The sequence below is a fragment of the Xenopus tropicalis genome, chromosome 2 (genome assembly GCF_000004195.4).
Source record: "Xenopus tropicalis strain Nigerian chromosome 2, UCB_Xtro_10.0, whole genome shotgun sequence".
NCBI lineage: Eukaryota > Metazoa > Chordata > Amphibia > Anura > Pipidae > Xenopus > Xenopus tropicalis.
Genome location: NC_030678.2, coordinates 53,903,983 through 53,925,204, shown reverse-complemented (window position 1 = coordinate 53,925,204; position 21,222 = coordinate 53,903,983). Strand labels below are relative to the sequence as shown.

The 21,222-nt window shown below is 37.8% G+C and overlaps 1 protein-coding gene across 4 annotated transcripts in view; it reads right to left on the bottom strand.

The window, feature by feature from the left end:
* Positions 1–2,655: 2,655 nt before the first annotated feature.
* Positions 2,656–21,222, bottom strand: part of dennd2c (DENN/MADD domain containing 2C) — a 37,662-nt gene continuing 19,095 nt past the window's right edge. The window contains exons 2-21 of one of the 4 annotated variants that reach the window (XM_018091356.2): positions 20,692–20,751; positions 19,544–19,614; positions 18,416–19,402; positions 17,974–18,122; positions 17,495–17,607; positions 16,922–17,092; positions 16,149–16,245; positions 15,962–16,006; positions 13,780–13,967; positions 13,320–13,429; positions 12,057–12,126; positions 11,278–11,355; positions 10,987–11,133; positions 10,587–10,735; positions 9,417–9,594; positions 8,892–8,933; positions 7,652–7,754; positions 7,017–7,253; positions 5,139–5,225; positions 2,673–5,053 (exon numbers count right to left, since the gene is read on the bottom strand). In XM_018091356.2, coding sequence (XP_017946845.1) covers positions 5,022–5,053; positions 5,139–5,225; positions 7,017–7,253; positions 7,652–7,754; positions 8,892–8,933; positions 9,417–9,594; positions 10,587–10,735; positions 10,987–11,133; positions 11,278–11,355; positions 12,057–12,126; positions 13,320–13,429; positions 13,780–13,967; positions 15,962–16,006; positions 16,149–16,245; positions 16,922–17,092; positions 17,495–17,607; positions 17,974–18,122; positions 18,416–19,251 — 2,832 coding nt within the window. In that variant the 5' untranslated portion in view covers positions 19,252–19,402; positions 19,544–19,614; positions 20,692–20,751 and the 3' untranslated portion in view covers positions 2,673–5,021. 4 annotated transcript variants of the gene reach the window in all.

Here is a 21,222-nt window from a genome sequence, read left to right as displayed (position 1 = left end):
AACTTTGCACAGTCAGTCACTGTATGACTACATATTCAGGGTTAGAACAAGTGGGTGGAGCCACCAACAGCCAATCCATTTCCACCCATTAAATTTCATTGGTTTGTATTTAAATTGATGCCATTTTTTAAGTATTAATTCCAGGGTTGTTAAACTTTTCAGAGTTAGTCACTGGGTATTTGCCATTCAAAGTTAGAAAAAAGTGGGTAGAGCCACCAACAGCCAATCACATTTCACCTATTTACTTTCAATGGTGAAGTGTAAAATGCTGTCAGTCTCACAATTTTTATGCCAGAGTCCCCAAACTTTGCACAGTTGGTCACTGGGGGACTGCACTTCGAAAATAGGAAAAGTGGGTTGGGCCACTAACAACCAATCAACTTTTATCCATTGAATTTTATTGGTTTAAATTTAAAATGCTGCCATTCTCACACTATTTATGCCAGGGTGGCCACTGTTTGTCACTGGGTGACTTCGACTCAAGGTTAGAAAAAGTGGGCACACCCACCAACCACCAATCACAATTTACCTATTGACTTTTATTGGTTTAAATTTAAACTGCTGCCATTATTTAACTCTTAATCCTAGAGTCCCTAAACTTTGCAGAGTTAGTCACTGGGTAACTGCAGTTCCAGGTTAGAAAAAGTGGGTGGAGCCACCAATCAGATGTCACTCATTGACTTTCAGTGGGGGAAATTTAAATTGCTGCCATTCAGACACTATTAAAACCAGGGGCCCCAAACTTTGCACAGTGGTTTTTACTATATAATTGTGGTCCAAGGTTAGAAAAAGTGGGCGGAGCCAACAAAAGATCAGATTTCATTCAGTGACTTCACGTTGTTCAACCCAACACAAAGTTTGTTCTCAAACTTCCCTTTCTAGTTTGATTTATTCTACTGATTTATACTATTCTACATTGTTAGAGGTAGTAAGTACTTAGTACTACTTCTGCCAAAATTGATTACACAGCTTTGAAAATACCTGTGAATGTGATTTAATATGGCATCACATGGTGATCAGAGCTGTCAAGTCTCCCGAAAATCCCACCCACCCGAATGCTCACTGCAGATGCACTCACATCATGTGCATTGTGCGCACACGGACAGTGCGCCAAACAAAACTCCCACAGGATATTGTGCATTCTGCACACTGCACTACAATCTCCTGAGGTTGACACTTCTGGGTGATGTGTGTTTGTTTTAGGGTTCTTAGGGTGATGGTCATGGGGAGATAAGTCGCCTGCGGATAAAATCGGCTACCATGGGCAACTAATCTCCTCGAAATGCTTTTCCACCTGTAATAAAGTAAATCACCAGTGGGAAGGCATTTGTATAATTTATTTTATGAAACATTGTGCGGTTTCCTTCTGCAGGAAAACCTACTTTGGAAAACGAAGCAACACATTTATTTTATTGCCAGTGGAAAGGCAATTTGAGAAGATTAGTTGCCCATGGTAGCCGATATTAACTGCAGGCCACTGATCTCCATTTGTACCATCACCCATTTACTTGTGCAGTTCAGTTACTGGTGCATCTCTTGCACTAAAACACCATAGAGGAATGCATGAGAAACGCATGTGTGTGAGAAACCCTAATGTATTTTTTTAAACACACCTTTGTCCTGCAATATTGCTGTTACTGACACAGTATAAAGAATGACATAAAACTTGTTTAATAATAAAAAAAGAGCCCATAACTGTAACAGTCCATTTAATTGTAATTTTAGTGCCCCCTCTCTATGTTCGTCCTATTGGGCTTTCTATCTCTTACCGTCATTAGCATGAAACCTTGAATCCCATCACTGAGTCTTCCATTTTCTTAGGCTCCGTAACAAAGTAATTCCACTACAACCATATTAAAGGAACAGTAACACCAAAAAAATCAAAGTGTATAAATGAAACTACAGTATAATGTACTGTTGCCCTGCATTTCTACAACTGGTGTGTTTGCTTTAGAAACATTACTATAGTTTAGTAAATGAAGCTGCTGTGTAGCCATGGGGGCAGCCATTTAAAAGAGAAAAGGCACAGGTTACATAGCAGATAACAGATAAGTTCTGTACAATACAATGGTGTTTTATCTATTATCTGCTATGTAACCTGTGCCTTTTCTCCTTTTTCCAGCTTGAATGGCTGCCCCCATGGCTACACAGCAGCTTTTTATATAAAATATAGAAGTGTTTCTGAAGCAAATGTGCAAATTTTACCAGTGCAGGGCAACAGTGCATTGTATTATGATTACTTAAAAACATTTGTATTTTTTGGTGTTACTGTTCCTTTAAATGATCAGTCCCATATCTGACCTCTTCGATCTGCTGCAAAATGAATTGTCTACTATCTATAGTCTACAGTAAATTAGATCAAAAATTTGTGGGGCTCATTTATAAACACTGGGCAAATTTGCCCAAGTGCAGTAACCCATAGCAACCAATCAGTAATTAGCTTTTTTTAGCCAGCTGTAGGTTAAACAATGAAGGGATTTGATTGGTTCCATAGGTTACCGTCCAGTGTTTATAAATTAGCCCCACAGTTTGCCTTATTAGAATTTAAACTTCCCCCCCCCCAAATATGCCACAATAGGTCCTGTAATTTTAATAACACAAAGCCCCCCCCCCCCCGCCTGCTGTCTGTTACTACTGAAATAAAAGGAAACAAAGTTATTTTAGTATTTATTTTATTTCTGACAGTGAAAACAATAGAATGGTTTCCACACAGTAAAGCAGCATTATTTACGTATAAAACAAATCTATATATTCATACAAACTCAATATGAGTTAATTTGTATACATCGCTTTAAGACACTTACGCCCCTGTAAATGTACACACGTGCAAGCCCAATACAAAGGAGATGAGCTGTTCAATTCTGCAGTCATGGGTTGGCTGGATGTGTCTGTCCTACATCAATATCAAAATATATCAAATATTTTTTCAATACAATGCAATCCATTTCCAACTCCATCAAGTTATTACTTGTTTATTGATTCAAACAGATGAGGGGAATTGCTTTTACACAGTGACAGAGATCTTATCTTCCTATAGCTGCACAATAAATGTTATAGGCCTATTATGCACTTTCAGAGATAGCAGCAAGCAAATCGTTTTTACATTTCATCATGTTTTATGGAAACCTGTCTCTGCATGTCAACTGTTTCAAGAGCTGTTTCATCAGTCCAGGAGACACTCAGGTCTGTTACAGCGATGATACAGAACCAAAAATACAGATTCTGGCATCACTAAGGGATTTTGGCATCACTGAGGCTTCAGTCTAAGAGAAAAATACATGGCATCTAACCTGTTGAATTCAGCAACAGCAGGCAAGCCAAGGGCTGTATCTTTGATATAAATATATGCAGTATGTGATTTGAACATGTGGACCTGGGGCAGTTGCCCTCTCTGCCCTACCCTAAAACCTAAACTTAAAATCCTATTTCAGTGAACCCCAGCCAGTAGGCCACTGAGAGCAACAGGGATGGTAACAATATGCAACAATTAAGGTGAACAAAGTAGGTGCCAATTTTTACATTTTTCAATCAAAGCCTCCTGCAGGCTAGCAGTCCACATGGGGCTACCAAACAGTCAATCACTGTCCTTATTTGGCACCCCCAAAGAACATTTTACATCTGAGTGTGGCTTTCCAACCCGGTCTTGTTTCCAGTGTGGCTTTGCTACGAGGCATAAATAGAACAATAATGCAGTCTCATGCCCCACATATCTGATGAAATTTGTGTTGGAATGGGATCTCTTATCCACAATGATTGGGACAAATCTGTACTTTGAACTTTGTCCAAAGTGGCAGGTGGATAGATCCAAGCCAGCTGGTTTGGACCTAGTCACCTGCCACTATGGACAATATAGATAAATTGTGTGAATCCCTTTTTTGGGATCTGGGGTTTTCCAGATAAGGGGTCTTTCTGTATTATTAAGAAATATGACTAATTAAATGTAGGTATTGTTTTATTTCAAGCCTTTGGAGAGTTTTGGGATAACAGATCACACACACCATACTATACTCATATCATTTTATCATAGCGATTACGGTATATACTGATGATTTCAAAGTAAACTGGAATTACAAATAATCCCAATTTCTTTGTCATAGCTCATATATCACATTGAATATACAGTGAGTCCCTTGTTAGCCTTATTCCAACTTCTGTAATCCAGGTATCTGTTGTAGTCTTACAGCCACAGTGTACGATTCAAGCAAGTAAGTGACAATTATCAAAGCAGTAACTGACTTTGTAGTTGTGTATTCAGGTATAAGATACGCCATATACAAGTCGAGTATCCTCACGTGTGTAAATGTCCAGTTCTTCCCTTTGGCTCCCAAAGGGAGTTGCAGCAACCCCACGGTTTATAATTTGCAGCCTGTCATGTCAATCGGTAATTAGAGAAATCCATTATACTTAGATATAAATTATTTATGCCAAGATTAGGTGCTTTATTGTAAACACTTCAGCTGCAGTTTATTTATAATTTATATTGCCATTGTGCCAAATGTGGTGCCCATTAGCCACTGTCCAACATGGATTTATGATGAATTTGATAGAGAACATCCATTTAGAAACTTGAATCTATTCTTATCCATCATGTCTGCCTCAGCATTTTATTCACTGTGCTAGAAACTACGATGGCTTTTTGTCTGTCAGACACTGCAGCCTTCCTTTTTATTACCAAACAAAGCAGGTGATGCTTTCTACTAGATTCATTGGTGATAGACAAACCAGCTACATGGAAAGATTTGTAGTGCTGGAGTATTGCTTGTATCCATTGTAACTTCATTCACCTTCTGAACAGAATCTCCCCTCATATGCAGAACTGCTTTCTGATAAAGTAAAAGTTCCTTCTTTCCAGTAAGGGGAAAAGTCAAGATTGAGCTGTCTCCTTCACTAAATTTCCAAATCATCCTTCAGACCTTCAGGAAGCTCTAACACTGAGAGGGGAGAGCACAGCCAGCAATGAAATCTCATTACAAATAAGTTGCATTATCTTCAATCGAAGAGCCATGCTTTCACTCAATAGATCACTTCTTCTGGAGAAACTTCATCTTACTTCCTGTTGAGGAACAACAAAAATGCTAAACATTTGTATAAAGGGCAGTTGACATGTTTGCTCTATGCAATTTTATATTCTGACTTACCAAGTCCTCTTAAAAATTTGTTCACCCCACTGGGTTCTGTCTCAGGGAGAGTTTTCAAATATTCACAAGCACGCACTTCAAACAAACCTGTTTTTAAAGGATAAAAGCATACATAAAGTCATAAAGCACTATCATTTGGCAAGGTCATTTTTAATTGCTCTTAGGGCTGTGGCACACTAATCTCCCCGATATGACATCCCACCGGCGAGAATGTAAATCGCCGGTGGGATGGCATACACGCCAGCGCGATCGGAGAAGTTGTCTCTCGAGGCAACTTCGGTGATTTCGGCAAATCGACGGCACCATGTATGCCATCCCACCAGCGATTTACATTCTTGCGGGCGACTAATCTCCGTGTGCTACAGCCCTTAAGTTCCTGTTAAACTACAGGCTTAGTATATGATCCTGGTAATTGCTGTTTAACAACAAATAAAGGGGTTGATCACCTTTAAATTAACTTTTAGTATGATGTAGAGCAGTGATCCACAACCAGTGGCTTGGGGGCAACATGTTGCTCACACACCCCTTTGGATGTTGGTCCTAGTGGCCTCAAAGCGGGTGCTTATTTTTGAATTCCTGGTTAGGAGGCAAGTTTTGGAGGCATATAAACCAGAACCTCCTGTACACTGCCAGTCCACATAGTGGCCAATCACAGCTCCTATTTTTATGTATATGGAGCTCACAAGTAAAACAGGTTGGGGACCCCTGATGTAGAGAATGCAATTCTGAGGCAATGTGAAATTGGTGTTTTTTTATTTCCAGTTTTTGAATTATTTATCTTCGTGTGCAAGGAGCTTTCCAGTTTAGAAATTCAGCAACTATCTGGTTGCTAGGGTCAAGTGTAACTTGGCAGTGGTTTGGAGGAGAGCCAGAAATTTGAATAGAGAAGAAACTAAATAGAATGAAATGTAATACAAAGTAATACAAACAATAACAGTATAATTGTAGCCTCAGAGAACAATCGTTTTTTGGCTACTGGGGTCAGGGACTGCCATTTGAAAGTTGGAAAGAGTCAAAAGAGAAAGGCAAATAATTCAAAAACTATAAGAAAAAAAAAACACAAAAATGAAGACCAATTGAAAAGTTGCTAAGAATAGGCCATTCTATAACATATAGTTAACCAGAAGGTGAACCACCACTTTAAGAGACATGTACAAAAGCAAGTGCTTTCATCTGTTTTTAAGATTATGTGCACTTTTTGCATTTTAAGGGCTCTGGCACAAGGGGAGATTAGTCGCCCGCGACAAATCTCCCTTGTCACGGGCGACTAATCTCCCCGAGTTGCCATGACCCGCCATCCCACCGGCGAACATGTAAGTCGCCGGCGGGATGGCACACGTGGCGGCGCGATTTCAGGAAATCACGCCGCCGTGTGTGCCATCCCGCCGGCGACTTACATGTTCACCGGTGGGATGGCGGGTCATGGCAACTCGGGGAGATTAGTCGCCGCGAACATGGAGTTTTGTCGCGGGCGACTAATTTCCCCGTGTGCCAGAGCCCTAAAAATGCACAAAATGGGGGTCTTATTCCATAAATGTCACACTCAGGTTAATTGCTATTCATTAAAAGCTAATAAGCTGTAGGTAGCCAAGCTTTACTGGAGGCAACTAATCTCCCCGTAGACCATGGCTCTAAGCTTCTGATTAGCTTCCAAGCTCTATCCAGAGGGGCAACCCCACAGTTCAGGAACCACTTTCGCAAGGCATTACAGAAAGATTAAGAATTTCAAATAATAGATCACATGCCTATATTTTCACTGCTAAGGCAGGCCCACACCTAGTGCCCATCTAGTATTACATCTCTGGAGCCATAAATGTTTATCTGACTAAATCCCCTCAATAACAATCATGCCAAAACAACAATCACTTTTTGTTTTACCTTTCACCCCACTCTTCCTGAGCTCGCGATCTTGAGTAAATCCTGCAAACATTTGGGTTTCCATGAAGACATCAAGGAACTGGCGTGTGCTTCTAGAAGTGTGACACTTGCGGAATGGCTCTCTCTGGAAAACACGCTCGCCCTTCTCATTCACATACATGTGTAGGGAGTAATGTCCCACAATTTCCACAAAGAACCAGACAAAGGCTTCCGATACCAGGGAATTCAGTGTCACTTCTATGGGAAAAACAAATGCTTACAAATCTGCATATTGTACACCCTATTCTTAATGTTTTAAGAACACAAAGAAAAATGCAAACAAGAAAATATGACGATTTTTTTATGCAGAGAACACTCTGAACATGAGAACATGTATGGCTACCTTAATTCTCCATAGACTTCAAAATAACAGTGCAATATGTTTATGCCTGCCAAGATGCTGCTTCAGACTCCATAAGGAATATGTTAGACAATGAAAGCAATATGGAAGGTGTCAAATTTATCAAAGGAAAGATTATAAATGAAGGCAGGGGAGATCTGTTCGTAACATATGGGGGAACATTTTCAGCAGTTTGGCAGGAGGTATGGGAAAGAAGTTATTCCTCTGCTACAGTAAATGAAGATTCCTGGCTAACCTTCTGTGAGCTGCTCCTGAAACATGATGTGATCTCTCTGCTCCAATATCTGGGCTAAGGCAGCCTGAAGCTTATGAGGCAATATATCATCTTCATCAGATAACTGTAGAAAAAAAGCATGAGAAACCAATGAAATGGGCAGTAAAAGTGCTAACATTCTATGTGTACAGAAAATCATCAAATACAAAGCAATTAGTAAAATCTGGGGTAACCCCAATTTTATGATGTTCTGGCTACCATATCTAGAAGATTTAAGAGGAAGCAAATGTGGCAAAATGCATAGGGACAAAATTTCATGTCATTATGTCATTAGAAACTGTGACTCTTATTGATATCTCAAAAAAAGAGATCATTAGCTAGATGCAAAAGTGCACAATAAGTGGCAGATTTATCAAAATGTAAGATTAGAGCACACCACAAAAAAATGCACCCACTTTCTATTTATTCCTAAGTGATTTTTAGAAGCATATTTATCAATAAGTGAAAGATAGAGTTCACCATCTGATAGCTACGCTTCTAAAAATCCCATAGGAATGAATAGAGAGTGGGTGAATTTTTCTGTGGTGTGCTCTAATCTCACATTTTGACATATCTGCCCTTTGATGTCAGCCCATCATATGGCTACAAGTATGAGCCAGCCATAGAGAAAGTTGGCTTCAGCCACATTAAAACCAATTTTTTTTATTGTTTGCTCAGTTTGGGCTATCAGTGGATAAACTGATTTAGGACTAAAAGGACATGCCCAGGAAACAAAGAGTGTGGTTTTGTATCTTGTGGAACATCTCAGGGTGGAGTAAACTGGAATAAAGCCAGAATTAAAATGTGAACCTCCCAATATCTGGCTAGAAGCCCTGGGGACCAGACCGGGCTGTTAATTGGGAGCTGATTTTGCCATTTGAGCCAATGCAAACAAAGCTGACCTACATGAGAATAATTGCTAGGCTTAGAAAAGAATACACCTAGGGAGGTATCACCCAAACTGTACCTTATAACCCTTTTACTGATACTGGGAAAATTAGTGCAGTAGGGCTTTCTCTTGCCATACCTCTGCTGTGTAGGCTACCACATGGAGTTTTGTAATGGCAGCAAATCACCCAATGTCTTTTAACTTATACAGCTTATTGAAAACAGCAGAAGAAGTAAGAACAATTCAACAACCAGTGCAGTGGTATGGCGCAGTTATTTATGACACTGAAGACAAAGATTGTAAAAACGAAATTATGATTGGAAACAGACTTACCGCTTGCAGAAACTTGTTTCCACAGAGATCAACTATCAGTACCTAGATGAGAAAGATATCATTAGGAGCTGCACAAGTTCTATAAATCACTTTGCATTGTTTTCTGTGCAAAGACTGTACACTTATATTACTGCAGTTAGCACCAAGCCACTCTGAATATATGTATAGCATGCTTTCCACAACATACCGGTCACAGCAGTATATTTGCAGAAACTGCTTTATAATGGCAGTGCAGACAATTTCCATGATAAAGAATTGTGCTCCTTGAATTATGCTACTGTGTGAACAATGCTCAGTAAGCTTAAGGCAAGCAGTCTCATGCTTCACTTTGCTGTTGTACTGTAGTGTAATCCAGGCAAGCCTCGGGATCACAGGGATGCAAGAAATTATTTTATCACAGTTCTGCTGTCTGAAATGGAAATTTTGACCCAGTTAGCAAGACTTAAAAAAAAGTCTTGCCCATTGAGTAAGAGCCAAAAGTGGTTGCTACGCTAAATAGTGTAATGAGAACAGCTAAGCACTTACCTCTTCAATGGGAAGGTCGCTGAGCAGTGGTAAGGAGCAAGACAGAATACCAATCAGAAAAGGAGTGGGCGAGCAGACAATATCAATCATTGAAGCCGGAAGAACAGGGATATAAGTGTGCTGCCATGTGAATGGATAAAGTATAGCGAGCACGGCATGGGCACATTTAGACAAGGTGCTAGAATAAAAGATCAAGAAAAAGCACTAAAGACTTTGCCCATATCATAAGCAATATACTTTAAAAAAAGATTACTTTGGCCAGTTTTGGATTCTGAAATAATGCATAATCTATATAGCTTATAAACTAAGTAAAACAGGGTTCTGTCATACTTTAGTAGTCATATATCTGCAACACCAAGCAAAAATTCTGCAGCAACTCACACCATCACTTGCTCACCTGGGCCACTGTTTCAGTGGAGTGTTTAGGTTATATTTTATTTTGCCTTGACATAGGAAGCTATAAGGCAGCACTTAATTGCATTAATAAACTGATAAATACAGTGTTTCTACATTAAACTAACATTAAATCCTGCTTTTAAACAGGATTTAGTTTCCCTTTAAAGCAACCTCATCTAGGCTTGACCTTTGCGAGCCTTAGTGGGCAAGCCCCAAGTTACTGCATGAATTCCATGTAGAAGGGGATGAGTAATGACACCACCCACTATTGTTTCTTAGTATTACAGACAATCAAAACACCCAAGAGAGGACAAATGGGTGTGGATATTCCAAGAAAAGTAATATCAAAGGAATTAGGCATTGCACTTCTTGAAAACTGTCACAATATTAACGAATAAGCATTTGTAAAGTAACATTATTTAAATTAAAAGAATAGTAATATAATTAATATAATTACATGTTTTTCATTTAAATGGAAGAGATATACATTTGTTAAATAAGTTACAAGGGATATTGTAACTGTACAAAGTCTGTACCTGGTCTAGTAACACAACAACTTTTTTTAAAAGCATATCATTGGTTGTTCTGGGTTGCAAGATTTCATAGAAATCTTTGCAACATTTGTTTGAGTGTCTGAGATCATTTGCAATACCTTTGGCACTCTATATGTACAAATATGTCTATATGATATGATATACAGTTCCCCCATGCTATGATTGTTAGAAAATCTTGAATAACGCTGAGGCTCTATAAAAGGTATGATGTTTTCCTTACCTGAGATTATCAGCTACAAAGATAACCCGTCTTTCAAGTAGCAGTGAAGCAAACACTTTGATGAGCAGAGTAACACTCAGGCACCTGAATAGGCAATCAAAATCTACATGTTCAAGCCTGGAGTCCATGGGTCTGCACAGCTCTATGACCTGGAAATAGAGGGAGAAATGTGGGTTGCTGTTATTATCCAGTTTTTACTTTTCTCTTGCATCTCCCCCAAATCCACTTTTTAGTCTTGAATCAAAAATAATGAAAATAGAAAAAATGCTTCTTTATCATAATTACTATCAGAGAAATGCAATAAGTATGATTGAGTATTTTAAAAGTTTAGTTTTAATGTCTGTATGCAAATCCCAGAGGCTCTGGATAAGGAAAGATCATTTTCTGCAAGTCTAATTACCCCATCTCCTGATCCAGGCAGGGAACTTTTCACAGTTATTGTGCGCCCAGGCGCGGGGAAGGGTGCTTCCATGACGCTACGCATGAACATTGACACAAGATCTTTTTTCTCTGACATTTTCCGTCTTTTTTCCACTTCATCAAGTATCTACAAAGAAACCAAATCAAAACTGGGACTGTATGCAGATATTGACAATACAAGGAGTACTGCAACCTAATGTACAGAAGACACCCTTTACTCTCAGCACTGTTAACACATGACAGTACTAGTGGTACAGTGGCTGGTACTTACCTTAGAAAAGAGGTTGAAGCAGCCTAACCGACTGACCATGCAGTATACTTCAGGCAGCCGTTTCCCCCTCCCCTGAGGCTGTAATTGAAAAAACATTAAAGGGAATGAAACTACTGTACTAAAATACAAACACCTAATTATATAATTATATATTGTTGGGTGGAAAATGTGTGTTAAAGCATGTAATCACAAGCAACATGCAAGAAGTCACATTTATTATTCAATGAATGATACAGTGTTGCTTTATTAGACCTAGCTTACATGAATGGTTGCATCTGATAACTTATCTGATAATTTATTGATGCAAGGCCATACTGGCGTAACTGCCATACAGCAGACCCACCCAATGAGGGTAGAGTAAGATTTGTCTACACCACTACTTAGCAGGAACCTAAAATAATGCTGGATTTATTGTGAAAAACATTGAAATTTACAATTTTAAACATATTCAAGGTATAGTAAATATGTCTTAACTGAAGGCTCTCCTTCTTCAGTTGAGGATATAATATGTGGGGTAGCTAAGTAAGGATTACCAGTTGCACCTAAATGAAGTTATGAGGAGATAACTACTTGCAGCGTGAATGAACAATAACAAGCTGAGACTCACTCATATCTGACCACGTGCAACTATATATTATAGGTTTTTCCCTTCTCAAAGCTAATAAATCACTTCATTTTACAAAGCTAATAAAACACTCTGTGATGAGCAACACCTTCGATCTGTAAACAAATGCCAGGGTACAAAGGAAAATTAATGTTATATAATTACATAAACTCACCAGAAGCTTTTTGCAGTAGCCAAACCACCTGCTCCCATCTTCTCCAGTGAGAACAAAGGAAAATGTTTCACTAAAAGAAATATTATTCTGTTGTGAATAAAACGGTATTTCACAAGCTCAATCAATGAGTGGGATAAAAATATCCAGAGGGCTAAGGAATTGTATAATTATACTTGTGCTGAAGTTATACTATTGTGGCTCTCATTGTGAGTATAGCACTTTTATCCTTTCATGAACATCTAAAACTTCTCACAGGGACTGCTTCCTGATTTAGATTTTGCAAAAGTGTTTGATACAGTACCTCACAGAAAGTGAATGAGTAAAATTATGAGTAAAGTAAATTGAGGAATATTGGCCTAGAACATAATATTTGTACTTGGATAGAAAACTGGCTGAAGGATAGATTACAAAGAGTGGTGGTAAATGAAACATTTTCTAATTGGACCAGTGTTGTTAGTGGAGTACCGCAGGGGTCAGTCCTTGGTCCTGTCCTTTTTAACTTGTTTAATAATGAACTGGAGGTGGGCATAGAAAGTACTGTTCCTATTTTTGCTGATGATACTAAATTGTGCAAAACTTTAAGTTCCATGGCAGGATGCTGCCAATTTGCAAATGATTTGACAAAACTGGAAAACTGGGCAGCAAAATGGAAATGAGGTTCAATGTTGACTTATGCACTTTGGTAGAAATAATATAAATGCATGTTATACACTACAATATGTAACTATATTAAGCCCTATTGACACTGCATAATAGCAAATGGAGCAGAAATCCAGTACAGGTATAGGACCTGTTATCCAGAATGCTCGGGACCCGGGGCTTTATGGATAAGAGATCTTTCCGTAATTTGGATCTCCATGCCTTATGTCTACTAAAAAAACATTTAAACCCAATAGGATTGTTTTGCCTCCAATAAAGATTAATTATATAATGCAAAAAGAAAAAATTGGTTGTGCTATCCAAAATAAAGTCTATAGCAAAGTCAACTTGGAGTGCGTATTCCTAAAGGCCGTGGCTTCCGGCTGTAGACTTGTTAAGTACAAAATACAAAAAAGGAAGTCACTCACGATTGAATTTTGCAAAAGATTAATTATATCTTAGATCAAATATAACGTACTGTTTTATTATTACAGAGAAAAAGGAAATCATTTTTAAAAATTAGAATTATTTTCTTATAATTTCTGATAATGGAGTCTATGGGAGATGGCCTTTCCGTAGTTCAGATCAGGGATCCCATACCTGTACTGCAAGATCTGTACTTACCTTTTTAGTTCTGATGTTGTGGTCCAGTCTTTTGAATCAGGAAAGCAGAACTGGGGGATAAGTTTAAGCCTATCTTCCATGTCTCTAGACTGTTTTACTGGTGTCTCATTCTGTTGAAAAGATCAGCATAACTTAATTGGTATTTTCTAAAATCATAAAAAATGAAAGGAAAAAGTATCTATATTTATATATTATGTATATATAATAGCTGCAGCTGGTAGCTTGCTATTTTCTACATAAGTGGCCGTTTTGGTAGCTGGTATGTTAGCAGAGTCCACAAGAGACAGAGACAGTACATCTTATTGCCTCTTTAGAGGAAGAAACATACAAAGTTGTGACACTTTGTTAGATGGACATAGTAAATACAGCCTTATGCTAATTGCTGCTTCTGCTTCACACTGAGTTTAGGCCTTAAAAGGAGGATCCCAACTAAATGGAACTGATTTGAAAAAGAACAGACCTTAGGTGGGTACTGTTGGATTACAGCAGGAACATAACCATCTCCTGATGAACTTTTATGTAGAGACACAACCACGAAGAGCTCGAAAAGTTGCTGCTCCTGAAGCTCGATGAGATCTCTCTCCAGTGTCTGATAATGCGGGTTCCGTTTCAGTGAGTTTGGCACCTGAACCAACCGCTTACAGTGCTCTGAGAAGAGATAACCTAGAATTATTTCTCAAACTCATTAACTTACAGAAACTGAAACATGTAATATTCTCATTTCTCTGTTCTTAGGGCAAAACATTTAATACTTCCTTGTAATATTCTTTTAAGGAATTTTGTTTTTTACTTAGCATATATATATGCAGTTTATTTTTGTGGTCCCAGAAACCACACATCAACTGCTACTGTTGTCTTGTCTGTACTTCTATGCCAGCATGTTCTCAATCACATTACTTGCACAGAGTTGGTGTGGGAAAAGCCACCAGGAGGGATACATCAAATTGTGAGAAGATTATATGTCTGGTTATATCACTTGGCTCTTACTAAGATAGACCTATGTTTCCTGTCTAGTGAAGACTCATTTGTTAACTCCTTGTAGCCTGTGGCAAGCTACTTGTTCTCTTAGATCTTTATTCATTAGGCCAGTGATCCCCAACCAGTGGCTCAAGGGCAACATGTTGCTCACTAACCCCTTGGATATCTAGTATAAATAAATTTGAAGCAACTGGACTTGTTTAGTAATCATTGAAGACGTTTCACTACTCATCCGAGCAGCTTCTTCAGTTCAACTGACTGGTATGGGAAGTCCTCAGCATATATATGCTGAGGACTTCCCATACCAGTCAGTTGAACTGAAGAAGCTGCTCGGATGAGTAGTGAAACGTCTTCAATGATTACTAAACAAGTCCAGTTGCTTCAAATTTATTTATACTAGATATACCATGACCTGGATGAATGAAAATCTTCATAGACATAACCCCTTGGATGTTGCTCTTAGTGCCCCCAAAGCAGGTAGTTATTTTTTAATTCCTGACTTGCTGGCAAGTTTTGGTTGAATAAAATAATTTAAGAAAATAGTAAAAAAGATTTACTACCAAATAAAGCCTCCTGTAAGCTGATAGTGTGCATAGGGGCTATGTAATAGCCAATCTTAGCCCTTATTTGGTACCTCCATGAACTTTTATGATGCTTGTGTTGCTCCCCAAATCAATGAACATTTTACTCTGGCTCATGAGTAAGAAAGGTTGTGGACCCCTGCCTTAATGCAATGAAACTGTTAGCTTTATCAGCAAGCATTCATTGTACAATAATGATTACAGAAATAGTTAGAGGCACCCTGTTATTCATAGTTTTATTCTCAAATTTCTTAGTGCTTCTTAACCAAAACAAAAATTTACTCTCTTTAAGGGTTGCCACACATGTTTATGGGTGTCTACAATATAAGCTGTACTGCCTAAAATTCAGGTGAACACTTGCACTAGTTCCACATCAATTACAATTTAGCCAGTACATCCAGTACAACCAGGCAAGCAGGATTCATTAAAATCATTATATATATTGCAAAGAAAGGTAGTATTTATCCAGTTGCAGCAGCTGGGAGATTCTTCAGAGATTTATATTAAAAGAGGGCAGCTGTTTTTACTAGGGTATTGTAACAAATGGCTTAATGGGGCGGATCACATTCAGGTTACCTTTTAGTATCTTATATAATGGCCATTTCTTAGTAACTTTTCCATTGGTCTTTATTTTTTATAGTTCTTGAATTATTTGCCTTCCTCTTCTGACTCTTAAGAGCTTTTAAATGTGGGTCACAGACCCCAGCAGCTCAAATTTCAAACTGGAGAGCTGCTGAACAAAAAGCTAAATAATTAAAAAATAATAAAAATGAAGACTAATTGCAAACTGTCTCAGAATAGCACACTCTACATCATACTTAAAGTTAATTTAACTCATAACAAAGAAAGATGCTTGTTTTAAAACAGCTTACTTTGGCAACATCAGTTGTTATGAGTACCTAGACCAGTAGCAAACATTGTCAGTTAGTAAAAGTGTTTATTGGGCCCAAGGCATACAGATACCGGCAATGTTTTGGACCCCTGAGGGCAAATGAACCATACTGATAAGAAAGAGGTATATTGATATACACATCACTTCCTAGATATTTTAACGTATTGTTCCAAGGCACATTATTCGCTTACTTTTTTGTCGATCTTCTGTGTCACTTTCAGTTTCACTGGCTTCACCTGTGCAAAAAGCAAGGGAATGTAAAATCAAGAATAGATTATATTAATAAATTCACTTGTTTTAGCTGCAGTAAGTGATTCTTAATACCAGATATACTTTTTTATATAAACGTATATATATATATATATATATAAAGTGTACCTTTTGATGGAGAGGAATCCTGTCCTGTGAATGTTTGGACTTTAACTCTCTTCTTTCCTCGTTTTGCATCAAAAATGTCTTGTATTTTCATAACAAGCTGCAAAAAAAACAAGAAATATAATAGCTATTACATTAAAAGCATGCAAAATGTAAGTTACTCAAGTGTAATAAATTGCAGAAAACAGCAGAGGTCATACTTGAGTCATGGCTACTGTCACACGGAGTAATAAACAAACACAACCAGGGCTATTCTATTATAGGAAGGCACAGAGCTAGGTGCAATAATAGATGCAGAATTGCACTCTTTAAAATACAATTGTGGCTTCTTGTGCTCTGCAAAAAGGCCGCCCTACTTGCCTACCATGGCACATTAGGAACATGGCACATTGTACTTGTTTGCAAGGGAACCCTGTACTTAAAGGACATGTAAAGTTAATCAATGAACAACCTCTTTGAAATCTTTAAATACCAGTCCAGTTGTTCAAAGGTTGATAGTAAGGCTGCAGCATCCCCTTAATCACCTAGGATTCCTTTTGCCAGTTGTTCCAATAGGTGCTTTATGAAATTGCAAGTGAGGACCATGCATGTGGACATCCCCATTCCACCATTGTGTGTGCAACTTGTAGCAAAATGTATGCATTTACCACCCGGCATAAATTTTTGAGCCACTAACGTGGAAAGATGCACACTTTGGTATTACTTCACTTCTCTCAAAAGAATGTTCAAACATTTTAACCCTAAGTGATGCATTGACTTTTTGTGTATTGACATACCCGGGGGAATGCCTTCCTCTTTTTAGTTGACTCTGCTACACCCCGGAAAACTTTCCACTCCATCAGTGTTACTGGAAGGGTAGAATCCTTTGCTGCTTTTTTGTGAAGATAAAGTTTTGTGCTTTTTAGTTCTAATGTTTGCCTCTTCAGAAAATTTGGCTTTGAAGGAATCTTTAAGGAAAAAAAAGTCACAATGTTACATTAGTATAACATTACAGACCACTCATAAACTGAAATTTCAAGTCTATATAAAATTTATGATTTAATCATGAGACTATATTTAAAGAAAGGCGTAGTCTTGATGCACAAACTGATCAAACAAGATATCAGCATTTAAACTGATATAAAGAATCAAAGTCATCAATACTATTAACATACGATCTGAAGTTCGCTAATTTATCAACGACCAAAACAAAGCTTATAGAAACTAGGGAAATAGAGCTTAAAAGGACTTAAAAGTTCCACTGCATCTGCTCTTCTTCAGTTATTAAAATAAATTCAAAGAAAATGATTGAGCCGTTTAAACAGTCAAATGAGATTGGTCAGAACTTTGAGAATGCACCATTTTTTTACCTTTGGTGCTTTGATGGTGCATCGTGGAGGTGGTAGCTTCCATGTTGACGGGACGCGCCATACAGGTAAAGGTGATATTTTAATGTCTTCATAGGGATTCTCCTTTGTTGGATCTGAACAAAATTCAAGCAGCAAATTTTGGTGAATGTTACTTTTAGTGAAGTTTTCCTGCATTTTAAGTCACATTTTGCAGTTCACACCAATTCTAGTTAAACCTCAATTAAAAGTTCCCCCATTTTATGTTTTCCCACATTTAACTGGGTTATTTTGCTCCCTGTAAAATTAATGAAAAATAAGCCAATGGCTAAGAAAAAGCCAGAAAATCAGAAGGCTAAATATGGGTATATCCAAATAATTTTCAGTTTAAATATCAATTGAGAATTTAATTTTATCTGAAGTTTGCATGTTATAAATTTAAAACCAATTTGCCATATCAAATTTTAAAATTACAGGATGAAGAAGACTAAAAAAGCACCTACACATAATATCCTCATAGATATTGTCTTCTGACACAGTGTGATATAAGGCAGATCTTGAAGGCTCCCTGGGTTCTTCTGAGATCTCAGGGTGGTTTGCTTGATGAATGAACCGCCTAAAAGTCTGAACATCTTCGAATTCAAATGATTTCCTAGATATAGAAAAGATCACAGCAGGTGATATTTCATGGTTCATGATGAAAACGAATTACTTCTTGTTGCCATCAACATGGGTTAACACCAAAAAGGCATTGTTATATTATTAAAAAAAACCAAAGCAAATATGTTTGTATGTACATTATGTACATTCTTTTTTAAGCTGGTTAATTGAATATTGTAATATAAATAAGCTATTGTGTCTAACAGTCCATGTGTGTAGGAAAATACGCTTGCAATGAAGTCCTACTTTGATAAAGAAATGGCAAAATACTAAGCACATACTGACCTTTTAGATCTAGGTCTGAGCTTCCTGTTTCCAGTCTTTTTGGGTTCTGGAGGTGGAACTGAAGGGTCAGAAGATTCTGTGTCACTCTCATCCACAGACTTTCTCCTTCGGTGGTTATAGTCTTTACGCTCCTCAGGGTGATGCTCTGTAGAATAACGAAATGTCCTTCGGGGCTTGGGAACAGGGTTAATAGAAGGAATGTCTTTCAACCCTTCAGTATCATAATAAATGTTTTCCAAGCTTTTAATGGCAAAATTTTGACTTGTTAAACATTTCAAATCAAGTTCTCCATCTGCTGAATTGCTTCGTCCCCTTTTTCTTTTAAATTCCAGGACCATTTCCTTCAAGTTGTCTTCTGAAATTACACTACCTTTTTTGAACATCCCTGGGGATGTATAAAAATTTCCTGGAGGTAGTTCAATATCTGGGTCTAAATACTCATTTTCATTTTCTCTTCCACTAAAATAAGAAGAATTACTTTCTAGCTCCTCCTCATATACATTGGAATCATCTTTATTTATTCTGTAATTTTCCTTGTTAAATCTGCTGCCCCTTCCTCCTTCCCTGAAATCCAGGTCAAACTGTCTAGTTCTGAGTAGATCTGTTTTCCTATTGTCCAGTCGTCCTGCAGTTGAATGTGTGAATGCATTGCGGTCTCTAGGAGGCCTTTCTGGTTTTACATTCAGTAGGTCTCCACAGGAGCCACTGTTGCTGGTTCTCCCTTCCCACTTGGAGATCTTTTCCTTGATGTTCTTGCAGTGACTCCTGGAAAGAGTTTGCTGTGAAGATCGGGAAAAGCCACATTCTGGGCTTCCCATGGTATGCATCACTGGCATTTTCCTATTTACAAGCCCTTCATTGTGGTGGTGAGAAGTACTTTCCCAGATCCTGCAAAGTTTTCTGAATTAAATTGGAAAGGCTTGTACGACAGTCTGGGTTTTGTTTTTATAGTATTATGTATTTAATATGTACCTGAATGTGAGCTGCCTGAAAGAAAAGTAAAATAAAGTCTGTAAAACAACCAAGCTTATGTTTTTGAGACAGTTATCTTGTAATGAAGCATAAAACGGTCTTCCCAAAGTTGCACTTTCTTCTGTTCACTTAGGAATCAATTCTTCCAAAACTTACAGAATAAACATTCTCTCTGAATTGTTGGCCAGCAGCCTGGATAACGGAGTCTCTCAATCACAGCTGTCGTGCTGAAAACAAATGCATCTTGTTACAATGTGTTCTACAGATAAGGGTTCCATCAGTAGTAACAATGCTAGCAGTGTTCTAAAGCAAGCACCAATACATCACTACATTACAAGTAACGGATTGTGAAGGACATGGTTTAAAAAATAAATTATTAATCATTTACAAAGAAACTAGCATATAAATACAGACCAGTAAAACACATTTCATTACAGTAGAAAATTCTGTTTCTGCCTTTTGCATAATAACTGCATACAATAAGTTAATAAGTTTAGTAATTGGCTTCTCAAAAAAAGTACTACAGTAAAGATCTATAATAGTAAACAAATCAGATATTATATAGACACATTTTAGAATCAAATTCTGTTATTAAGATATTTTTGGAGAATTTAATGGAAAAGACTGAAGCATGACAGCACATTAAAATCCCTGTGGCTCACTGGATCTTGATGGATTTGCTCTTTGGACAAAATGAGAAAGAAGTTGATTGGGCAGGTTTAAAACTCCTGTGAAGGAGCACATCAGCATTATGGTCCCTGTCCCATTTGGTATCCTGTCACTGTGATCCAATTGTTCAGCTTGAGGGCAGAATGCTTGGATCAGCCCAGTATTGCCCACCTCAAGGTGGGCATATTGGGTGAAGATACCCTCATTTGGCTATCGCAACAAACAAGCAGATCTTTCAATGTATGGCCAGCTTAAAAGAGTGGACAGATTTTCCATTGTTTTCACAAGGCGTACCATATCCTACTTATACCCCCTATAAGTCACCTGCTGTTATTGCATACTGTGCAGAACTGTTATGCCATATTCTTCTTATTATGGAGAGGTGACTTTGACACAACCATATATAAACTGCAGAGACAGCACAAGCAAAGACTTCAATCAGCATAGAAAGCTGATAACTGAAGGAAAGCAATGTGGAAAAAAAAACAATGGTTCTGTAAGTGGTGCAAGTTACAGCATTTGGTGTGGTGAGGCATACCCATCTAGAGAAAGCCCCTTCAAACAAATATGAATCCAGTAATTTTAGCAAAATATTTAAAAATGCTCTATCAAGAACAACAAAAAAAAGTATGCACCTCTTGCACACACAGTCTTCAGACACAATTTCGTTTTCAGTTTAGGTGACATAACTGATCCTGAAGAAACAAAAGATGAAATATTGCAATATTCACTTATAGTAAGATAGTTTCAACAGCTCATCATGAATTAAGTTGTGCAGCAATGTTACAGATGTGCATCTGTTACTGTCAGTAAACTCACTTCATTTTCAATAACATAGACTGGAGAGCTATAAATAGGATGATACAGAACACAGAATGGTGGAACATGATAAATAAATCACAGAAGTAAATATAAACCAGGAAAGCAGTGATCCAGGCAAAGGAGGCAAGACAGCTAAATACAGTGCTGCAGAAGTATCCTGAATTATGTACTGATAGGAATACTGTGTTGCCAGTTATTAAACATGGGCAGCTAGGTTAGAATTGAAACAGGGGGAGGAGCACCAATAAAAACTTTGTAAATTGAGAAAGACATAGATTTAAGATAGCAAAAAAAAATTGTGGGTAAAGAATGACAATGTGAGTTTTATTTTTAATGCCTTTATG